The sequence below is a fragment of the Manacus vitellinus genome, unplaced genomic scaffold (assembly GCF_001715985.3).
Source record: "Manacus vitellinus isolate BGI_N305 unplaced genomic scaffold, ASM171598v3 scaffold_40_pilon, whole genome shotgun sequence".
Lineage (NCBI taxonomy): Eukaryota > Metazoa > Chordata > Aves > Passeriformes > Pipridae > Manacus > Manacus vitellinus.
In genome coordinates this window covers 3,594,612-3,616,253 of record NW_021940541.1, presented here as the reverse complement: position 1 = coordinate 3,616,253, position 21,642 = coordinate 3,594,612, and the positions used below count along the sequence as shown (strand labels likewise).

Below are 21,642 nucleotides of genomic sequence, written 5' to 3'. Positions count from 1 at the left end.
GCAGATTTCCAGGCAGGAGAGGCTGGATCCAGTGGCTGCACAGAGCCCTGCAAGGAGGGCTCCTTTGTCACGGGCATACCCAAGCACTAAAATCACAGGATGGCTAATTTATGTGAGAAGGTTTTATATGCATCAATGGGGAGGGCATTGCTGCCCAGAGCCTTGACCCTCTCCAAGTGCTTAATTGCTAATCAGAGCCTGGATTCAGCAGCTCCCATTCTCTGCCACTTTCTAGCCCCTTCAATAAAACTGGAGAGGCTCTTGGGTTTATAACAAAGATGTTTATCTTGCCTGAATTTGTGGGAAGCTGTAGGAGGCTGTCCTTTCTTACTGCAGAGCTTTAATGGGGTAAACAGTTGCTGTTACTTAGTTTCCAGCCAGACTTTCTGAATGGGGGCTGGGAGGAGGATTCCTTAATTAATCCTTTGGGAAAGTGGTTGGGATTCTGGCTTGTTGTTTTGGGTTTGTATCTAAGTAGCATCTCCCAGATGCAGAATAGCTAAACTGAGGTCCAAATGTCACCTTGTATATCTGCCTCTCTCTGATGGGTAATTTTTCTTTCTCCTTGAAGCGACCTGCTCCTTCATCTGGGATGGAACTAAGTGGCCTTGAAGGTCCCTTCCAACCCGAAAAATTCTCTGGTGCTATGATTTTTTTCCCCCTCAAAGAAGGAAGGAAATGGCCTTTCTTGGGGAGAAAACAGCTATGTGTGAAGAAAATCGTGTGTGTGAATGGCAGCATGATTTAACATTGACTTAAAGCTTGTCTTTATCAGCAAGTAATTTTCAGTAGAGAATGATTTCACCACAGGGTTTACTGTGATCTGCTGATAACTACCTGAGGACCCTGGTTACTCTGCATCTCTGCATAAATATTAATTAAATATTTTTCAGGCCCTTTTTCTTATTATCTGATTTCTTCAAATTTCCAGAGCTTCAGTATTCCCTGAGTGGTATTTGCTGGGTTAGCTGCAAAAAAAAAACAAAAAGGCTTTGTCTGCCGTCAGTATGCTGACATGTTGTCAAAGACTGCCATAGGATACAAGGTACCACTAGCAGAGGCTACTGAGGTAAAATCAGATTACAGTGATGTAGGCAGAGACAGCTTCAGAAACTGGAAGTGCTCAGAGGCTGGATGGAAAGCTTCTCCAAAGTGCTTAGTCCTAGACAGAAGATAAAAATCTTCCAGCAGACCTGGCTGGAGCATCACTAACACATCATCTTACTTATAAAGGCTGGACAAGTGACTTCCAGAGACAAGAAATACACTGATCTCCCTGGAGCCAGGACTCAGGCAGGTGCCATTCAAAGTCAGAGTTTGTGGACTGCCTCTAGCAGATATCAATAGGTATGTTTTGTAATTCTGATTTTGCAGAATGTCCCAGGCTGTTTTTAACTAGAGTTAAAACCAGGGCACTACAGAGACTGTTGCTCTCCCCAGCCACATGCCTGTTTTTTCCTTCAGATTCCTGTGAATGAAAGCATGGTCCCACCAGTGCCTGCCTGCAGGCACCAGGTAGTAGCTATTTTAGGAGCATACAAATATCTTCTCAGGCATTTTTTTTTAAGTATTTTTATAGGAAAGGAGAGGCTGTAGAAGGGAGGCACAGGTGGGGTTTGAAGACTGGAGGAAACGCCTTGAAAAGTTTTTGTGCGTGTATTTGGACGTGGATCTTGTTCTGCTGCAAACCAGGAGGGTTAATGGATATGTCATAGATCATAGAATCCTAGAATGGTTTGGGTTGGAAGGGACCTTAAAGACCATCTCATTCCACCCCCCGCCATGGGCAGGGACACATTCCACTAGCCCAGGTTGCTCCAAGCCCTGTCCAACCTTCCAGGGATGGGGCAGCCACAGCTACTCTGGGCAACCTCACAGGGAAAGATTTCTTCCCAATATCTAATCTAAACTTGCCCCCTGTCAGTTTAAAATGTCAGTTTAAATGCCCTGTCTCACTGTTGTATTAGTTCACTACAGGACATCTTTAACCCATACTGGCTAATTATCAAATTCAAATATATACAATCATAAAACCTGCTGAGCACTGCATATGTGATGAGCTGCTCAAACAGCTTATACCAAACACATGTGGCATTCTTAAATGTTCGTTGCTTTCTCAAGACATTCCCATTTATATGGACTTCAGACAACTCCAGGCTGCCTTGCTGTTTCCATCCATGTGAGTGTACGGAATGGATGTGAGGTGCATAAACAGGTCTGGAGGAAGGTTTGCCATTAGCTGCAGGTAGTAATTTATGGTGGGAAAGCAACAGGCAATTAAACTCCTTACACTGCTGAGCATTAATGTACAGTGCAGTAAGTCAGAACATTTCCTTTAATGTTTTACTTAATGAAGATGAAGTCTCTCTCTTTATGATCTGCTGAAGTCCTTTCCACACAAGGGCTTGGGTGGTTTGTTTCAAAACTTTATTATGTTTATATATATTATCCTTACATAGCACACACCCCCCAAGCCTGCATTCCAGGCTACTGCTTCTCATTGTAGACTGAGAAAAAACAGCAGGGAGGTTTGATTAGCCCTCCACAGGTTGCTCTGTGCTGCCTTCAATGCAATTTGAAGGAGACTGGGTTATTGTTGGGTTGTTTTTAACTTCATAGACAAATATCTCCACCCTGAAATACCTTACAAGAATTTAGCAATATGTGCAGAGACTACAGTCTTGGCTGTCCCACCTCCAGTACAAAGTGAGCCTTTGAAGTATTTTAAGTAGTGTATTTTCTCAAAGGTATTGAGCATGGTATGTAAATAAACTTCATTTCAAACCAGGTTGGGTTACAGAAGCAGCTGTTTCACAGCTGGAACCAGTATTATGGGCTGTTCATTCTACAAAGGATCAGTCTTCACTTGAAGCTGATGCAAAGGGAGGAAACTGGTCTCAGCCACAATGCTCAGATGAAAGCAAATACTACAGATACCAAGAAGGTAAAGCAGTTACCATGCCACTGTTCTTGTTTATTTGGGTTTTTTCATCCTCTGTTTTAAAACTGTGAGTCTTTTATATTGATTTAATAGTTAAGAAATGTTGCAAGTTCAGTCTGGTCCTAAGAAGTACTAAGCACCATCCCTAAGCAGTTGGTGCAGCAGTGGGAGTTGAGCTGCTCAAATAGCCTTACTGGTGCTGTGAGTCCATCATAAGAAATCATAGAGTGACTGAATGGCTTGTGTTGGAAAGGACCTTAAAGATCATCTTGTTCCAACCCCCTGCCATGGGCAGGGACACCTTCCACCAGACCAGGTTGCTCCAAGCCCTGTCCAACCTGGCTTTGTACACTTCCAGGGCTGGGCCATCCAGTACAGAAATGCAGTTCTGTGCTCTGCCACAGCTTGAGATTCTTTAGGTTTTCCCTTGGGAGAGTTCAAATACCTGCAATGGAAAAAACTTGGCATTGTACACTGTGCTGGAGATGGAGGTGTCCGTGCCCCTGGGCCCCCCTTTCACTGCCAGCTCTCCTGGGCATGTTGCACTGCCAGCTCTCCTGATTCTTGGAGCTCATGAAGAACTGGCTCAGAAACCATCTCAGCCCTGCGAGGATGAATGTGGCAGGGTGTGAAAGCAAAGTGCTGGCAGCAGTGGTGGCCAGTGCTGTTCTGACCATGCCAGGTGTGGTACAAACTAGTTGTGTTGGTGTCCTGATGATTTTGTGGTTCCAGACTGTGGTTTGCACGTGTGATAACAGCCAGCAGTAAACTGCCACGGGAAATATCTAGTCAGTCCCAGACAACCTAATTTTAAAAAGCTGTTTGGAGGTGGCCATGCTATTTATTAACCATTATATTTATGAAAGTGGCAGCTGGGGACCAAGACAGGAAATGATGCTGGAGGATGTGCAAGTTCAGCACAGGACGCAGACCTTACCTGTGCAACACCCCAAACTGAAACCAAGCATCCCAAGTGCTTTACTGCTCAAAGCCAAGTCTGTTGTTTTACATTTGGGATTATTTATTGAACAATGTAGAGCAAAATCTCTGTTGGCCTTACCGGGACGAGGTGTTTGACAAAATCCATGGAAGGCTTCAGAGGGGCCAGGGGTTGGGGCTGAGTCTGCACTGAGCACACAGCACGTCGGACACGCCAGCAGCCTTCATCTGAGGAGCTGGAGCTCGGAGCTGGAAGGAAGTAGGTATAAACCTTGGCCTGCTCTGCATGTCCGAGCAGAGGGCTGAGCGCCAGGAGTGCTGGGGGTTTAATCCTTGCACTAACGGTGTTAGCTTAGCATACTTTCCGTAATCCGTTCTTAAGCACGAGCCTAGATGTGGTTTGACACCTTGAAAAATGTGCTCGCTGGCTTTCCTCGGCCCTCCCGGATCCTGCCTGGTGTGAGGACCAGGTGGAAGAGAGCCAGGAGGAGAGGGAAGACGCCGTGGCCATCCCTGCTGCCTCCCTGCAGTACTCATGTTTCCAGGGCAGTGGTGCTGCACATTTCCTGATAAACTTCCAAAGAGCTTGAGATCCTTGGATGAAGCACGATCCATAAATGCAGCATGTCATCATTCTTTGAACAGCTTCCCATCTTTGTGAATGTAATCAGCAAGGGACATCGTGCATTCCTCTGGAGGGAGGTAGCCCAGCCTAAGGCCTGAATGGCTAATTTTAAAAAAAGAAGGGATCCAGTGTGGGCTGCCTGTTGCTGGTCCATATGGGATTGTATTGTTTGCTCTTGGATTTAGGATCTCGCTCCCCAGCAGCCCCATACAGTATCCTAGAGGCTGCAAGCACATGGCACAAGGCTTCCTTCATTACCTGCTCAGCTGCTTAGCAGACCTGTTTTTTTCATCTCTGAAACAAAGCAAAAAGCAAAGCTCATCACCTCCATCACTTCATAGAATCCCAGAATGGCTTGGGTTGGAAGGAAACCTTAAAGCTCATCTCATTACAATCCCCTGCCATGGGCAGGGACATCTTCCACTAGACCAGGTTGCTCCAAGCCCTATCCAACCTGGCCATGAACACTTCAGATATTGGTGAACATGTTTCCTAGGCAATTGAAGTCTCATCTCCTTGACGCTGTGGTCGTGGAAGCAAAGGTAGGGAGACACTCATGGCATGCAAACTTCCAAAGAGAAGATTGTGAAGATCTCATTTACAGAGTGGCTTAAACAAATAAGCCATAATTTGGGATAACTGTAGCCAAGTTTCTGCTTTAGAATGGGCAGAAGTTTCTGAGAAACAGGCACAAGTTATTTGGGTGGGCTCTGCATGCTCAGGTGTCTCTGAGCCCTTTCATAAATAGGGCATAAATAAGGGCATAAATAATGCACTGACTCAAAGCTTAGGCAGAACTCTTGGGAATTAGTCCAAACATGTATTCCCTTTTGTGATATCAGTTATAGCATGAGCACATTTAGAAACAGGTGGGTTCCTGACATCCCTGAGTGTAGTGAGGTTGGATAGAAGATTCCTATCTGGTCTGGGAGGAGAAGTCAGACAGACCCCACGCTGTTGCCTTCTCCAGGCTGAGCAACTTTGCAGACAAAAATATAAATCATGCCTTAATTTTCCAGTGTAGGTGCTTTTTTGGCTTCTCACACGAGAAAGGTTTTGGAGCAGGGAGGTGCTGGTTCCCAACACGTGTGTGAATTGGCTGTTCCTGCCCTTTGGAAGGGGAACTGGCTGCATGTGTGTCTGTCTGCTTGGGTTTCCTGGGAGTGGCACAGATAGCTCATAGTTTCATTCTCATTTAAAATTAAAGCTGATTTAGTGAGCAGCATCTGGAGACAAATATTATTCTCCTTAGGGTAGCTCAAATTCTTCTTTGGTGAGAAACAGTCTTTTAATGCTGTAACTTTGAGTGTCTTGTCTCTAGAGTTGCATTATCAGTGCCAATCTGGCCTAATACTTTTTACATCAAACTTCTCCAAACAGCATTTGAAATCTTGAATTAAGACTTCTTTTTTTTTTTTTATAATCTGCAAAGCTCTTTTTCTTGCTAGAATATGCATCTTCCAGAGTTTTGTAACTTAAATCTCCATGAGATGCTTTGCAAACGCAGGAGCCAGCATTCATCTTACACATTTCATAGGGATTTTGTAAGCAATGTATTAAAGGAAAGCAATGAAATAATCTCTTAGGTTAAAGTCTTTAAATGTAACTAACAGAGTAAGATGTCTGAGCACCCCTGAGCTTCACATTCAAACCTTAAAATTAATCTTTCCCACTCCTGTGTCGTATTAAGTCTGATTAATAGCTAATGCATCAGTTGCATTTAAGATGCACATCTGTTTGTGTGTATGCACAAAGAAAATATTTATGTCCCAGTTCTTTCTCAGGGGCGTTTAAAATTGTTTTCTACTGAATTGAGTAAGGTCATCTGGCAAAGCTGAGCAGGTCATCAATAATTAATCCAAGCAGGCAGAGCTGAGTCTCACGGTGCTTGCAAACACCCTGTTAGACTGGATGGTTTGGCAGAGCAGGGGCAGTTCTCAGATTTTCTCAGCAAACAAGCAAATGTGCGTTTAGCTTTTTGAGGGGGAGAGGGAGGCTTGATTTTATTGGAAACAGCTGTGCTGTGCTTGCACTGCAGGACTTGGAGCATCCATATGTACAGGCAGAGCTTCTGGTCTCCCAGTCCACCCCCGTCCAGCCTGGCAGTCACTGCCCGTGCACCAGGGCCTGGCATTTGTGGCTCGTTTCCATGTGTTTGCAGGCTGCACTAACACCAGAGCTTGGGTTCATCTCACTTAAATTTTTCTAAACTTTGTTGAAAGTTAGGTGCTTTACACCCAGCTCTGCCTGTCCAAGGGTTGGCTCTGGGGTACGAGCTTGTCATCTGGTTTGAATAGAGTCGACTGGGGAAAAAAGTCATCTCTTCCAGAGGGTATTTCCTATCTGGGTTTGTTATCTAAGAAGATGGGATGAACATGGGATGAGTAAGGGGAGCAAAGCTGGTGAAGGGTCTGGAGCATGAGTCTGACAAGGAGCAGCTGAGGGAGCTGAGGGGGTTCAGCCTGGAGAAAAGAAGGCTCAGGGGAGACTTTCTGACTCTGCAACTCCCTGACAGGAGGGGGGTCAGGCTTTGCTCCCAGGGAACAAGGGACAGGACAAGGGGAAATTGCCTCAAGCTGTGACAGGGCTTGACAACCCTTTCAGTGAAGAAATTTTTCATAATATCCAATCTATGTCTCCCCTGCCCAGGGAAGTGCTGGAATCACCATCCCTGGAGGGATTGAAAAGATGTGTAGATGTGGCAGCTGGGGACATGGGTCAGTGATGAGTTTGGCAGTGCTGGGTTAACAGTTGGACTTTGAGGTTCAACAATGGTTGATGACCTTAGAGGCCTTTTCAACCTAAGTGGTTCTGTGTATACTCTTCCCTTTCCACTTGGAGGGATTTGTCTGTCCTGAGGAGGAGGCTCCCAAAGAGGTCCATGTCACCAGCCTGGGCAAAGCATTTTGCTTTTGGACAGACAATGCTGTGGGTCTGGGCTGGCATGATGGGAAAACTTCAAGTGGCTGAGGGGTGAGCGTGCACCTCTGCAGTGGCAGAAGCATTTTGTGTTTAGCTGTTTCTGTTGGCCTAACAGAGTATGTTGCACAAATGTTATCAACATACAGCCTCGCTGCAAAAGGTAAATGGAAATGGTTTCCGTGAGGCTGAGGATGGCAGTCACCAATGCAGTAACTCCCTTCCTCCTGAGTCTCCTCAGAAGTCCAATCCAGCATCCCAAGTATGGAGCCAACATGGATTTGGAGGCTTTGGAGCCATGAAAGCTTAGCCTTTGGATTTGGGGTTGGATGGGACCATGGCAGGTTGCAGCTCAGAGGCCACACGATACCTTGATTATGGGCAGAGAAGAAGGAACCAGATCCCCATGTGGCAGAAGGGGCTGGCTGAGTATCCCACCATCCTGATGGCCACCAGGTTCCAGCTCTCCCTGGAGTACCATCCTCTCCCAGGACACATGTGCAGCTGTTTCGGGACAAGCAGGCTGGGAACCAGTCCAAAGCCAGAGTAGGCATGTGTGCTGCTCCCTCTTCTCCACCATAGCACTGGTATGCACACTTTTAATGCCTGGCCCCTGCTGAACTGCTCTGGCTTTACAAGATGAGAGAGCTCTGCAGTTCTGACAGGAAAATTGCTGCCCAGATGCCGGAACACCAGTGCTCTGCTTGTTTAAATATTTGTTCAGACCAGCTCGACTTTCCAATGCATTTTTCCATGAGGGATTTTGGAGGTAGGGGAAAGAAGTCAGTACTAATAAAATCCCATGCTCTGGTGTACTCACATGAGAGCATTTAGCCAGCAGTACCCTCTGTCCCGACAGCATCACGTCTCCCCGTCGCCGTCCTGCCTTCCTTCATACCTGTTTCTTACAAGTGTGTGGATGGATCTGTATATGTCCTGTTCACAGAATTTCAGGACTTTTAACATCCACAGCTCTTAATCTGGCTTGTTCACATGTGCTGTGTTTCCTGAGAGAGAAAATAAATAGGAATGGGTGGAGGAAAACAGCTGCTGTCATCCACTTCCTCAGCGCTGTGTGTTCCATGACTGGTTGGTGCCCTGCACCCTGCAGAAATGGCAGGAACTGGGATTATCCAAGGGTTAACTTACAATCACCATGACTAAATGTCATGCCTGTAAAGAGCAGTACAGAAAACACTTGTGCTGACCCTCTCCCAAGCTTTACATGTAATGTCCATGGAAGTTTGCTACTGCCAGCCTCCAGCTTGTGATCTGTTCTGATCAATTCTGATCCTTTAACTTCTTTACTTTTGCCCAAGTCCCACTTGCTCTCCCTGAACCACTTCATGTATGTGGTTACAATCCCCATTTCCAGTCTCTTCCCTGGCTCCCCAGAGTGATGTCCTGCACCAGATCTTGGCAAGTGCCCATTTAAAAAGACCTGCTGGAAAACCTGGTAGAGCAAAGTGTAGCAGGCACACCAAGCACTCCTCATGCACCTATTTCAGCCCTACCAGTGCTCCCAGCATCCCCTTCTAAGGAATTGTGTGTCTGAGCTCATTGGTTAAAGCATCATCCTGCTGCCAACTGATTAGGAACAAGCAAATTACCACAACACTTCAAATTAAATTTTCAGCACATATATGTTTGTGTTTTTCAGCACATATATGCAAGTGTTCACCCCAGGAAATGCCTTGAAATTCAGAAAAACAAGGATATGGCAAATGCCAACCTTCCAGTACCTAAAGAGGCTCCAAGATAGCTGAAGGGGGACTTTTCAAAAAGGCATGGAGTGACAGAACAAGGGGGAATGTCTTCAAAGTGCCAGAGGACAGGGTTAGATGGGATATTGGGAAGAAATTCTTCTCTATGAGGATGGGGAGACCCTGGCACAGGTTGCCAGAGAAACTGTGGCTGTCCCATCCCTGGAATTGTCCAAGACCAGGTTAGACAGGGCTTGGAGCAAACTGGGACAGTGGAAGGTGTCCATGGCAGGGGGTGGAATGAGATGAGCTTTAAGGTCCTTTCCAACCCAAACCATTCTGTGATTTCTAGCATTTTTGTTTTATTTTGGTTTTGGGTAATCTATGCAGAAATATAACTCCCTATGCCCTCAATCTCACTATTTTCCAGTATGTTGAGATACATTGCCTGGAGAAGTGCTGTACTTCAGCTGGTTTATTGTGCTCAGTTAAAACTGCAGCAGTTTAACATAAATGGGAATGATTAAGTCACAAGCCCACAGATTTCCTTCAGGTGTCAGCAAACAATTTGACTGTTAATATCTACCTGTTTGTGGATGCTTAAATTTGAATTAGGCACAATTAAACACAATTAGCTGTGTGTGCAATTCTGGGAGGCAAGAGAGGAGCAGTGGAGGATGCTGGTTTGCTCTGACATGGGTTTGGTTTGCTTGGAGACATGTTGAGCAGGAGGAGATGGCATGGCAAGGTCATCTCTAGGTGCTTCCTGCAGCCACAGGGAAGGCATCTTTGGCTGATGGTTTGTGGTTGGAAGCTTCTGTGGGTGGTGCACACCTTTCCAAGAAAAAAAATCTTCCCAAAAGAAAGCAGCAAAGCAAAGGAGGGTGCTTTATGAGGACAGACCTTCTGCTCTGACTCACAGCAGCTCTCCAAAATCCAGTTTTTTAACCACAAAAGCCTCCCTTCCTATCCCAGGGAGATCTATCTGTGACATGAAAAGGATCCAGATATGGTCTTCCATGGAGTTCTGGGACCTGCTCCAGCCCTGGATGCTGTTGGTGGCTTTGGTGCAGGTTTGTCTCTCATTGTCCTGTCAGGAAACGTGTTCCACAGCCATCCCTCAGCTGCCCATCTAACAGTGAGCTGTTAGTCACTGTGATTTATCTGGTTTTTCAATGCCAAACTGATTAAATTGCATGTTTCAAGAAAAAAAGAGGGTTTCACTCATGGCACCGAGTCTAATTATTGCATCTGTCCAAAACAACAAGCAAAGGTTACAGTGTCTGTTTGCATTCCTCTTAAAGAAAACCTTGTTAAACTCTGTCTTGCATATTTTACAGCTATGGTAAGAGCCCCTGAAGAATATGCTGTCAGGAGAAATGGTTTCAGGCTTTTTTATCTCGTTTTATGGAGCAGGAGTGTGTGCTGGTTAATCGGGGAGTTAGTGGGAAGTCTGAATGGTGACACAGAGGTGCCTTGTACAAACAGAGGGCGAGTTTGTGGGATGGAGTTTGCTGACAGAAAGTGGAGCTGCTGGGAAGGTCAGTGATCGTGGGACACAGAGTTATGGATCAGCTAAATGACTGCAGCACTGTGCACTGGAATGCGAGATCATTTGTCTTTTTATAATTAACTTTGGTGCCTTGCTTTGGCCCTGCGTGGTGTTTTTCCTACCCACCCCAATTTTTAAAGGATTATGTCAAAGCTAATTTTAACCTGTGACACTGATCATGTGTCGATCAATCCCCATCTGCTCTCGTCCTCTGAAGTCAAGTTTCAGCAGGTCTGGGATTGACCTGGATTCTGGGGCTGTTTCCATCCCTGTGGCCATGACTATCCGTGTCAGCTACCTCCACTCAGACTTTTATCTGTTAAATATTTTGTCCGTGCAGTAATCCAGCTGTTTCCTTTTTGTCCTCCATATGTTTTGTTGGAAATGAGCACAAGTGAGGCGCTGAGGAAGTAATTCCAACCGGTACATGAAGTTTTCTAGGACAGCATGACATGAAGGTCTGGAGCTCAGACAACCCTTCCTTGCTCCTGGTGGGATGGTTGGCTCCCAGCTCACAGGACACCTCAGCACTCAGGTCCAATCCCCTTGGCAGAAATTGTTCCCCATTAAAGTGCCACTAGAACTGTCTGACAGCACCATCCAATCCTCACCTTGACCCACAGTCTAAAACTGGAATCCCATCTGGTGTGGGAAACAAAAGAATTAAAGTCTGTGGGTTTTGGGTCATCTTTTTTACGCTGTCTCTTCTCCCTGTATTTTCTCCATTTGCTTCCAAGACCCCCAGTAGTTCCTGCAAAGGACCAGGAGGGCCAGTGTTGATGCCTTTATCCCTCACAGGTGTTCAGCTGCATCTGAGTGAACCATTGCAGAAAATGACACTGAAGTTAGGGCAATTCAAGACCATCCCTGATAGCTGAGTGTGGGTAGGGAATCTGGCTCGTCAGAACAGGCTTATCCAAGTGGAAATCTGACCCAGACAGTAAGTGAACCTTCTGATTGTTGCAGCAGCTGATTTTTCACAGCACGTTGTGATGTGGGGTTTGGTTTCGTGCTTCACCAGCAGTAATCCATCGCTTTTTGCCAGTCAGTAGTTCTGACACTGGACTTTCCCTGATAGCTGGAGCTTCTCTTACCAAGTAAAGAGTTAAAATAGCAGAGCCAGTTTCCTGCATCCCCCTGCTGCTTCCTTGATGTCTCTGAGTGAAGCATTGATCTGAACTAACCAGTTTAGTATGAGCATGGGGTCTGGCTCAGAGCTGCTCAGCTGCTGCAGCCCTGACAGTGATAAATGGTCCCTGGGAGAGGAGGATGTTTAGTCATCTCCTGAGGATTTGATAGACATGAGTAACTACCGAGCCTCAAGACCCCTGTCTGAGTTGCATCATGTTAAAGATGCTTCACATCGTTCATGTGTGGTGAGGCACTGGTCGTTTTGGGTGGTTTTGGCTTTTCTTTTGAAGGACATGCTCTTTTAACATCACCCTGAGCGCAGATCATGTGTCTGCATAGGCACTGAAGAGGACCACCCTGGATTTTGGAGGGATCCTGTGCTATGCCACTCCTTTCCCTGAGCCCTTCATACCCCAGCAAAGTGGCCACCAAGGGGCAATGCACCAGTGCAGTGCCACATTCCACAGTGCCGTGGCCAACGTGGGCTGGAAAATGTTCCTTGTGTGTGCACATCCGGGCTGGGGTGCTCAGCCGCTCCAAGGAGTCCTGCTTTGCTGGAGAGAGTGTTTCCCAAGGCTGTAGTTGATTTTTCACCAGCAAGTTTGTGCACTGGCCAAGACTGCTGACAGCTCAATGTTCAGCTGCAGTATATAATTTTCTGTCATTTTGATTTATGTTCTTCCCTGCAACCAGAGTCCCACGTGAGAAAAAAAATCGGAAGGAGTCTATCCTAAAGTTAGCTCAATGCTAACTTCTTCAACTGACCTAGCAAATTAAAGATATTTTTAGATGGGGTTTTTTATTTATTTATGGAAGATGAAAGAGAAAAGTATTAAAAAATAACCTCTGCTGTCATTTCTGTGACCTGCAGTTGTGATGTCTGCCAGGCAATGCGAAGGGTCATTGTCACTGAGAGAGAAGCAAAGCTGGAACTGTGAGACCAAGATCTGCTCTTGGCTGAAGTTTCCACCTGCACTTGATGGCCCTGTCTCTGATGCACCAAAGCAATGCCCAGGACATCAGGGCCAAGCCTCCAGAGCAGTGCTTCACTTCAGAAGATCTTAAAACTCTCAGCATCTGGGGGTTTCTCCTGGGAAAAAGCCCAAATTCCCCAAGGAAGAGGCTGGTGTAGAGCCACGGTCTCTGCTCCCTCTGGACAGCAGAAGAAGGGCTCATCCTCCTGCATCTTGGGTGTGCCTGGAGGCTTCATGGCACAGCTCTCTCTTCTGCCTCCCTTCTGGCACCCAGACTTGAGCTCCTGAACTGTTTTGCTACATTTAGAGCTCTGCTTCTTGGCATTAGTGTTTGGGGATTATTGCTTGCAGTTTTCTTTCCACGGACGCTTAAAAGAGCGAGAGGGGGGAACAAACCATGGCTGGGCTGTTTGAGTGAGCTACAAAGCGTCTGTGAGACAAAGGAAGGGACCACATGAAACAGCGCTTGGGGTGGCACTGACAGGGAGAAAAGCTCCACTCACAGCCCCAGGAAAAGGCAAGAGAGCAGGGAAGTGCGTTTATCCCAGCTCTCTGCTTTCCAGCGGAGTTCAGACAGTTTTTATTTATTGAGTTTCCCCCCACGTAGCGGCGATGAGCACATAGGTAATCTAAGACATATGACGTGGCTCAAAAGGAGAGCTCCCAAATGAGCTGTGGGCTGAAATGAAGCTCACTTCCTAGCCCAGGGGTAGGGGTTGCTGATGAGGGGACAGGGAGGTGCCACAGGGCTGTCACAGGAGGGAAGCAGGGTCCTGGCTGGAGCACCTGCAGCACTTCTGGGCTCTGCTATGCACCCTGTCTGCTTTAAGGAAGACATCTACTTGATAAGGGCTGCATATTCCTCTCATTTTCTTCTGGATAACACCAGTAAAGTGTTAGTAAAATGACTGAAACCCTTGTGTTGTGAGCAAGGCCGTCTGCAGCATGGGCAGCAGAAGAGGATTGTAGGGTGCCCAGCTGTAACCCTGTAGGGTATTGGACTGTGAAGCAGAAGGGAAAGAATGGGGCTTGGATCAATAACAGGGGTGCAGCAGATAGAAATGAAGGCTGTGTCCACCCCAGAGGTCCCAGAGGGCATTTGGGCAATGCACCAGGGTGAACTTGGAGCTCCCCTGAGCTAAGGTGAGTTTTATTATTAACCTCAGTGGAGCCAGGAGTTAGTGGCTGGCCAGTCTGTGTGTTGTGATCCCATGGTATTTGGGAAATGGGTAAAAATACCTTATTTCATATATATTTCTCTCTCTCTCTCTCTCTATATATATATATACACACACATACATACACACACCCCACACACACCCCTTTCACAGGACACGTCAAGTGTATACAGGGCCTTTCCTTGATGGCTGGCATTTAGCAGCTGAGTTACAGATGGATTTCTGTGTAGTCAGCACAGATAATAATCACAAAAATCCTTTTAATAGATCAAAGAGTGCTGTGGAATTGAAAATTTCTTTTAGAAACATTCATTTTGAGCAGTTCTTAAATTTTTCTCCTAATGTATAAGCTAGGAAAAAAACATTTTTCAGGGGGTAAAATGGAAAGAAGTTTTATTCATTATTCTATTTAGATCTCCACTCAAATTAAAGATAAGTGACAAGAAGTGAATGTTTTACTATACACCCAAAGTTATTTCTGTATTCATAAAAGCCACTTGTTTAAATCAGGGGTGAGCAGTGATCACCATCAAAGGGATAGGTACACACTGGATTTTTACTTGGTTTATATTTGAAGGTTTTTCTCCATCATATATTATAACTTGCTTTACCTTCAGCAATCTAAACTCTTTTTCAATTGAGGAAAACCTAAAAGCCATCATAATTACAGTTCTCATTGCACCCTAGCCCTGTAACAAGACAGAATTTGGATATTTAAGGATGCATCTACCCCTTAAATAAGATGCTTTTATGGCAGCCAGCCCCAGCGCATGGAGACATCATCCTGGTGCCGGACATGGCTTTGCAAGTGGCACAAGGAAAGCTGACTGTCAGCTGAAAATACAAAAATATATTATTTTTCCTAGTTGCATACTGTAACTTTGCAGCAAGTAAACCCTCGAGCAGCGTGGGCTCTTGAAAGAGGCCGTGCCTTTGTGAGGAGCTCATGTGCTTGGACATGAGGAGCACGGCTGAAAAAGGAGCAGAAAGGAAATAGCCCTGGGGAGCTTCAGTGCTGGGACTGAAGAAATGGTTTGATACTTGTACAGACAAGCGCTCACCAAACTCTGCACGTCGTAAATAATCATCTCCCTGTCTCCCCTGCATCCGATGGGAAATGCATCTTCCCCACTGAGACACTGTGCTAAATACAGGTTTGCCCTTCGTGGGGAGTGGGAGAGGTGGGAGGTGGACATTCAGGCTCTCGTCTCTTTCCCAAAGGAAAGTCATTAAGCATACAAAATACATATGTTTTCTCTTCAGCAGCTGTTGGGTTTCTCAGCCCGAGAGCCATAACAGGACCACGAGGTTTGGAAAATTTCTGCCTCCCACATCTGCCCCACTCCCCACCAGCAATGCTGCTGAATCAGCGAAATGGGGTTGTGCATCTGCGCCTCGTTAGGGCAGTACTGCTAATTAAGGCACTGGCAAAAAATGGCTTCGAGCCTCTCTGCTTTGGGGTGGTGACTCACTGTGGAGGGTGAGTCTCAGCCTTGTGCTGGTGGTGTCTCAAAACTCCACTGTTGCGTTTACAAGAAGATGGTGGTCCTGCAAAATGAAACCCTGACAGAACCTTCCTTTTCATCTTTCATATCTCTAGGTTGGAAGCAAGTTCTTCTTTTCTTTACCTCTTTCTAGAGAAAAACCATGGGGGAATAATTATTTGCAGCCTTGTAAGGTCTTAGACTTGCAGTGAAGTGTCCTTACACTGATCCCTGTCTGGTGCTGCTATTGCCTGAGTGAAGAAGTGCCATGTTGAATGCAGTGCATTGATTTGGATTAGTTCATTAACTAATTGGAGATTCTCTTCCAATCGAGGCTTTGCAAAGCTTTGCCCAGCTCAGTGGCACAAGGATATAGGATCTACCTGGGCAGATCTGGCTGTGGGGGAGAGAAGGGGAAAAGGGGAAAAAAAACAGAAGAGGAAGGAATGTGAACCTCAGGCTCACCTGAGGGTGCTCCATTGGGGGTCACATGGGTGCTGCCCTGGGCTGTGTGAGCAGCAGGAGAGCCAGGGAGGGAAATGGGAGCTGTTTGGGAGCCTGCCCTTGCTCAGCTGTGCCCTTCTGTACCCTTTGCAGACCTTCAGATGAAAACCACCCCGACGTGAAGCCTGACGCCTACGTGAACAACCTGGCTGAAGCAGTCGACATCATCCTCCAGCAGATGTAAAACCAACCAGCAGGAGCAGAGATGAGTCCTTGTGTGCAGCCCCTCCGTGGAACTGCTTCATCCTCTCCCACCTCCACCTCACCTTAACAAACCCAGGCCCAGCCTTGCCGGGGGTGGTGAGCACCCGCTTTCCTAAATATTCCACATAATGGTACTAAAATGATCTACTGACCTCAGCCAAGGGAACACCAAACCCGCTGTCTTGAATGTTCTCCTCTTGGTGCCTGTGAGGAGCCTCTGCCTCCTCTGGGTGATTCTTGGGGGGAGCTGTTCCCCCTTTAACTCTTCGCTCACGCCGGGTACCCAGCCTGGAGGTGCGAAACAGGGAACCCAGCATGCCCTCACTAAGAGACTTACCTGTTTGACCCGTCTGTACTGTGCCTTTTGGGGTGTCTGAGATGGGTTGGAGGATGTCCTTGAGGGGTGATGGAGGCCACCAGCCCTGGTGGGGGCTCTGTGGGGTCCTGTGTGTGCCTTGGGTGGCACAAAAGCCCTGGGGAGGAGGGACACCCCTGGATCCAAGCCAGTAAACATGGTTCTGCCAGGATTAGCCTGTCTGGAACAGCCATGGGTTAAGGCATGGGAACGTGGTAATGCTGTGACACATTAGGGAGTAACTGCGCTGTCCTGTCAGGAATAAACCCCGTCCTTTGGATCTGGCCTATTTGTCCTTGTGTTCAGTGGGATCAGCACTGGCAGGGATGTTTACAGGATCTGAAATGCTTTTTCCTAGCTGGAATAAGCTGGAAGCGGCCATGGGACTGATGGGCTTTGCCTTCCCTCCATCTGCAAGCAGACATGGCTGTGTGGGAGGGGATGTGGGTTTCCTACCTCTTCCCAATAAAATCCTGAACATGCAGCCCTGTGGGGGCCCACAGGGGCCCAAGGGCTCCCCTGTGCCAGGGAGCTGTTGGTGTTGAGTCCCACACAGGCCCAGCTTGAGAGGGACTTTTCACAAGGGCATAGAATAACAGGACAAAGGGGAATGGCTTTAAAAAGGGTAGGTTTAGGTTGGATATTGGGAAGAGATTCTTCCCTGTGAGGGTGGTGAGGCCCTGGCACAGGTTGCCCAGAGAAGCTGTGGCTGCCCCATCCCTGGAGGTGTCCAAGGCCAGGTTGGATGGGGCTTGGAGCAACGTGGAATAGTGGAAGGTGTCCCTGCCCATGGCAGGGGGTGGAACAAAATGGTCTTTGAGGTCTCTTCCAGCCCAAACCATTCTGTGATTCTCTGCACTCACTGAACATCCCCTGGGACTGATCCTGTACCAGCACCACATGCCTGCCAAGATTCTGCCACATCAGTTTAGCTCCAGCTCAGCCCCATCCTGCTGCCAGGAGCTCTCAGCACGTGCAGGGCTGCCAAGTGGTGCTCCATGGAGCAGGGGCAGCCACGAGATTTGCCTTTTCTCACCACAATAAGGGTTTCTGAAAGGAACTGCTTCCTGCTTCCAGGCACTGCAGCTCTCCAGCACATCCCCAGGGTTTTTAGTTTCTCTCCCCCATCAGTTTTGCAGAACAGGTGTTGCAGCCTGTGTGGTAACACCTGTCCATTCTGCACGTGGCAAGAGCATGGCTGGGACAGGGGCTCAAAATGGGTGAAAGAATTAATGATTAGGGGTTACTCCATCACATCCTCTGCCCACCCTCACCAACACTTGGCAGCGTTGGCAAGGGTCACCTTTCAGAGACACAAGTCCCCTTTTAATCAACATGTCAGCAGCTCTGCACCCTCTTGGGCTCTGGGCAAGACTTTTTGGGCTTTAAGCTGCTTCAGACCTCCCATGGGACCATGGTCAGGTGTGTAATTCTGTGTAATGTATATTTATATGTAATGTGCTGGCCAGTGCCTGCATTCAGCCACTGCTTCCTGCATCTGGAAGCAGGAAGTAAATGATAATGCCAGCTCCAGCAGTCCCAACAGCTGAAGAAACCCCTGCTTGCTGAAGGACACCAAAGTGATTCTCCTTGTTTCTGGAGCAGCCTATGAGTGTTGGAACACTTGTTTTTCAGAGCTCCCAGCTGGCCCCTGAGCTGCAGGGCACCCCTTGGGGACGGCAGGGGAAAGCGGGCTGGGAATTAAATTCTAATAAAATAAACTACATCTGGGAATATGACCTTAGTGCAATTTTTTGGTCTGATTTTGTATCTTTTATCCTCTGGGTAGTGGTTCAGCCAGAGCATGTGGTACTGTCAGCACCCACACACACAGGAGGATGCCATAAACCCTGGTTGAACATTCAGGCTGTGACAGACCACTGAGAATTTCTTTTTTATCCCCTAATTCTTCCTTTTTTGTTCTATTATACTAAGCCTATCACTTCAATCTGATTAAGTTTAGGCAGATAAACATCCTGCCATCTGTCATGAAACTTTTTATACTGTTTGCTTGCTGGAGGAAGGACAGCCGTTTTCCTTTTTGGTTATAAAGGGAGATATCGCCCTGTTTCCTCAAGTATTTATTTAACACTCCTGTGTGCCCTTGCCCTGCTGTCAGCTCTGGCCTTGCCTGAGTTTAGGGGTGGGACATTGAGTTTAGGAGTGGGACATGATCTCTGTCCTTAAACACAAAGTATAAGGTGCTACTTGGCACTTAAATTTGCATTTTGTTGTTATATTTTTAGCATTTCATTATTGTATTTTCATCTGTGTTACAACTAAGTGACAGCCAGGGTCAGGCTGGGGGAGCAATGGGAGACAACTCCCATCACAGTGGGATGTTTCATGTCTGCCTGCATGTGAATATCACAAAATGTCCATTTTCCAGTGCAACCCACAGCTGGGAGCTCCTTCCTATTTCTAACACAGACACCCCGATGGAGGGTCCCAGCTGGGGCATTTGCCAACACACACATATTTTTGGGACACCCCCTCCCAGCACCCATGGAGATGGCCAAGGGGGTGCAGCCAGACCCCCTCTGGGAGAGGAGAGGAGGAGACTCCTGCCCCATCAGACTCCAACCAGTGCCACAACCCAGCTGTCACATCCCCGAGGGGCAGCGGTGTCCCCGAACCCCTCGACCCCACATCACAGAGAGGCGAGACACCGGCCGGGGGTTATTGAACCAGGAAGCTTTATTTACACAGTAAAAGTAACAAGCAATTTCCTGAGATTGAGCTGCTCTAGTGCAATCAAGTCATGGAGGGGGTGGGAACGTGCAGCCTCCTCGCCGGCCCGCGCAGGGGGCACCTCGGGCAGCCCCTCCCCGGGGACACGCGCGTCCCGCGGCGCTTGTGCAATTTTGCCAGCGAGACTTGGCTACTACAGGTCATAGCTTCAGAAGGCTTTGCTTTTTATTTTTCTTCTCATCCTTTTTTAATTTTTTTTTAATTTTTTTTTTTAAATTTGGCCATCCTCTTCTTTTCGCTTTCTTGAAAACACCAAACTCAAGACACGCCGGAAAGCACTTCTACAATCCTAGAACATCCTACGTCAGTCTATTCGCCTGGGCAGCCAGGAGCTTTAAACAATGCACTTGAAACACGACTTTATTGGCCAAACAGGCTATGCTAGAACGTAGAAAAATTACAATCTATTTTACAAACACTTCTTTTCGTTGGGTTTTTTTTTGTTGTTGTTGTTGTTTTATTAAATGTACTCTTTCGTAGAACCGGCTCAAAGAGCTACATCTGCAAACACACAGCAGACTCCTGTGTGCCTGCTAAGACTTTTTGTGTTAAAATCCTATTTTTTTCAGGATGATTGCTGCTGACACAGCTTTGCTGTCATCCTAAAACCATGGCTGCCCAGACTGGGTCACACCTTGGACAAGCCATTGGGTCTCTTCACAATAATAAGCCTGTTTTAGCTACCTAGCAAGGAATAACATCCTTTGTCTGCATATTACTTTAACATCACATTCTGGCAGCCGGCAGGGATTTGTCGAGGGAGGAGTTGGAGGGTTACCAAAGCATCTGTGTAATAGGTGAAGTCCTTTACAAACCAAGAGCAGGACCCCCAGGGGGATGCCCTGCTCTCCCACTGCAGGCGTAGGGGACGGATCTCCTGACGCCAGGGAGCAACGCCACTTCTGACTTTACAATCAACAGGATGTCCCCTGAATCTGAGGCACATACTATATTATATTTAATATTTTTTAATTACTTTATTTATATATATATTTATATATATATAAATCCACAAACGTTTTACCTCTACAGAGAGAGAGAGAGAGAAAAGAAATTTAAAAAGTAAGGCTTTCTTAAACTGAGAATAAGTACATGAAATCATACAAACCCAACAAGAAATACCCAACAGAACACCACCCTGGCCTCAAAACCGTCGCTAACTGTAGTCTGTGCCTACGCCAACATGCCCAGTATAAGGCCATGACTCATTGGAGAAGCGTTTTTAGTAAGGCAAACAGGTTGTGCTGTATGTAAACTGAATGCTACGGCTACGTCCAGTACAGCTGGATCGTGGTCCATTGGCCACCTTCCCACACTGGAGGGTTAGCATGGCACCAGGAGCAGCCCTTGGAAAGAAAACAGAAGCCCTTAGGAATTCCCCCAGTGATGCACATGCAAGAGCCCACCCGGGGCTCTGCGACAGCAGCCGGACGCGGATTTGGGTGACTTTGCCCCTTTTCGGCCAGCTGAGGAGGTGCCTGTGGCCAGCAGGAGCTGTGTGCCCCAGGACTGGGACGTGTCAGTGGTGGGAAGGGTGGATGGAGCATCAGGAAGACTCAAAGCCAAGAACTGTGCTGTGGGGGTGACCCTGCAGGGGCACAGACAGAGGGGCAGCAACCTGGGAAAACACTGGCATGGCTGGACCCTCCCAAAATGTCTGAGACCAGCAGCGTCTTCCACAACAGGAGGGCTAAAAATTAACCCACGGTGTATTTTCTTCTAAGTGATGCATCAAGCCACACTTAAAAGAGTTGGAGGGTTCCCCAAAATGAAAAGGCATCCCTGTCATCCCCTCCTCAAATACCTGGGGCTGGTCCTGCTTTCCTGGAGGGAGTAAAACTTCTGGGGTGCCAGGACAGGGATAACAGCTAATGGGTTCCACTGTGGTGAGAGATGCCACACGTATCCCAAACCACTGCAGAAAAAAGTGCACTAACAACCAGAAATGGTGAATGAAACCTGTACCAGCAGCTCTCAGTCTTTCTGAGTTATGGACCCTCAAAGCACTACCAACGGGGGTGCTGAACCCCATTAAAAATGCCATGTCTTCAATTGCTGTTGGTATCCATGATTATTTTCCTTTCTCGCTTTTGCAAAGCTCGGGAAGTGAACCCTGAGCTTGAAGGAACCTGCAGAGGATGCTGTAAGCCACTCGTACAGACTCCCTAGAGCTTTAAACAAACAAACAGAAGAAAAAACAAAGGGAGAAAAAAAAAATATATGTCCTTCTAAACCTGTTAGCAAGTGGACAGCTTATTTTTAGCAAAGAGAATTCATATTGTAAAAAACAGAATGGTCACCATTTTATCTGTGCTTAAAAAAAGGCACAGGAAGAGGAAAAGCTTTCAGTGCTGCTACCTGGATTTTCAGCCTTTTGCCAGC

At 47.1% G+C, this 21,642-nt stretch overlaps 1 protein-coding gene across 1 annotated transcript in view; it reads left to right on the top strand.

The window, feature by feature from the left end:
• Positions 1–16,794, top strand: part of LHPP (phospholysine phosphohistidine inorganic pyrophosphate phosphatase) — a 79,823-nt gene extending 63,029 nt beyond the window's left edge. The window contains exon 7 of the mRNA XM_018078524.2: positions 16,044–16,794. Coding sequence (XP_017934013.1) covers positions 16,044–16,134 — 91 coding nt within the window. The 3' untranslated portion in view covers positions 16,135–16,794. The remainder of the gene's footprint in view (positions 1–16,043) is intronic.
• The last annotated feature ends 4,848 nt before the right edge of the window (positions 16,795–21,642 follow it).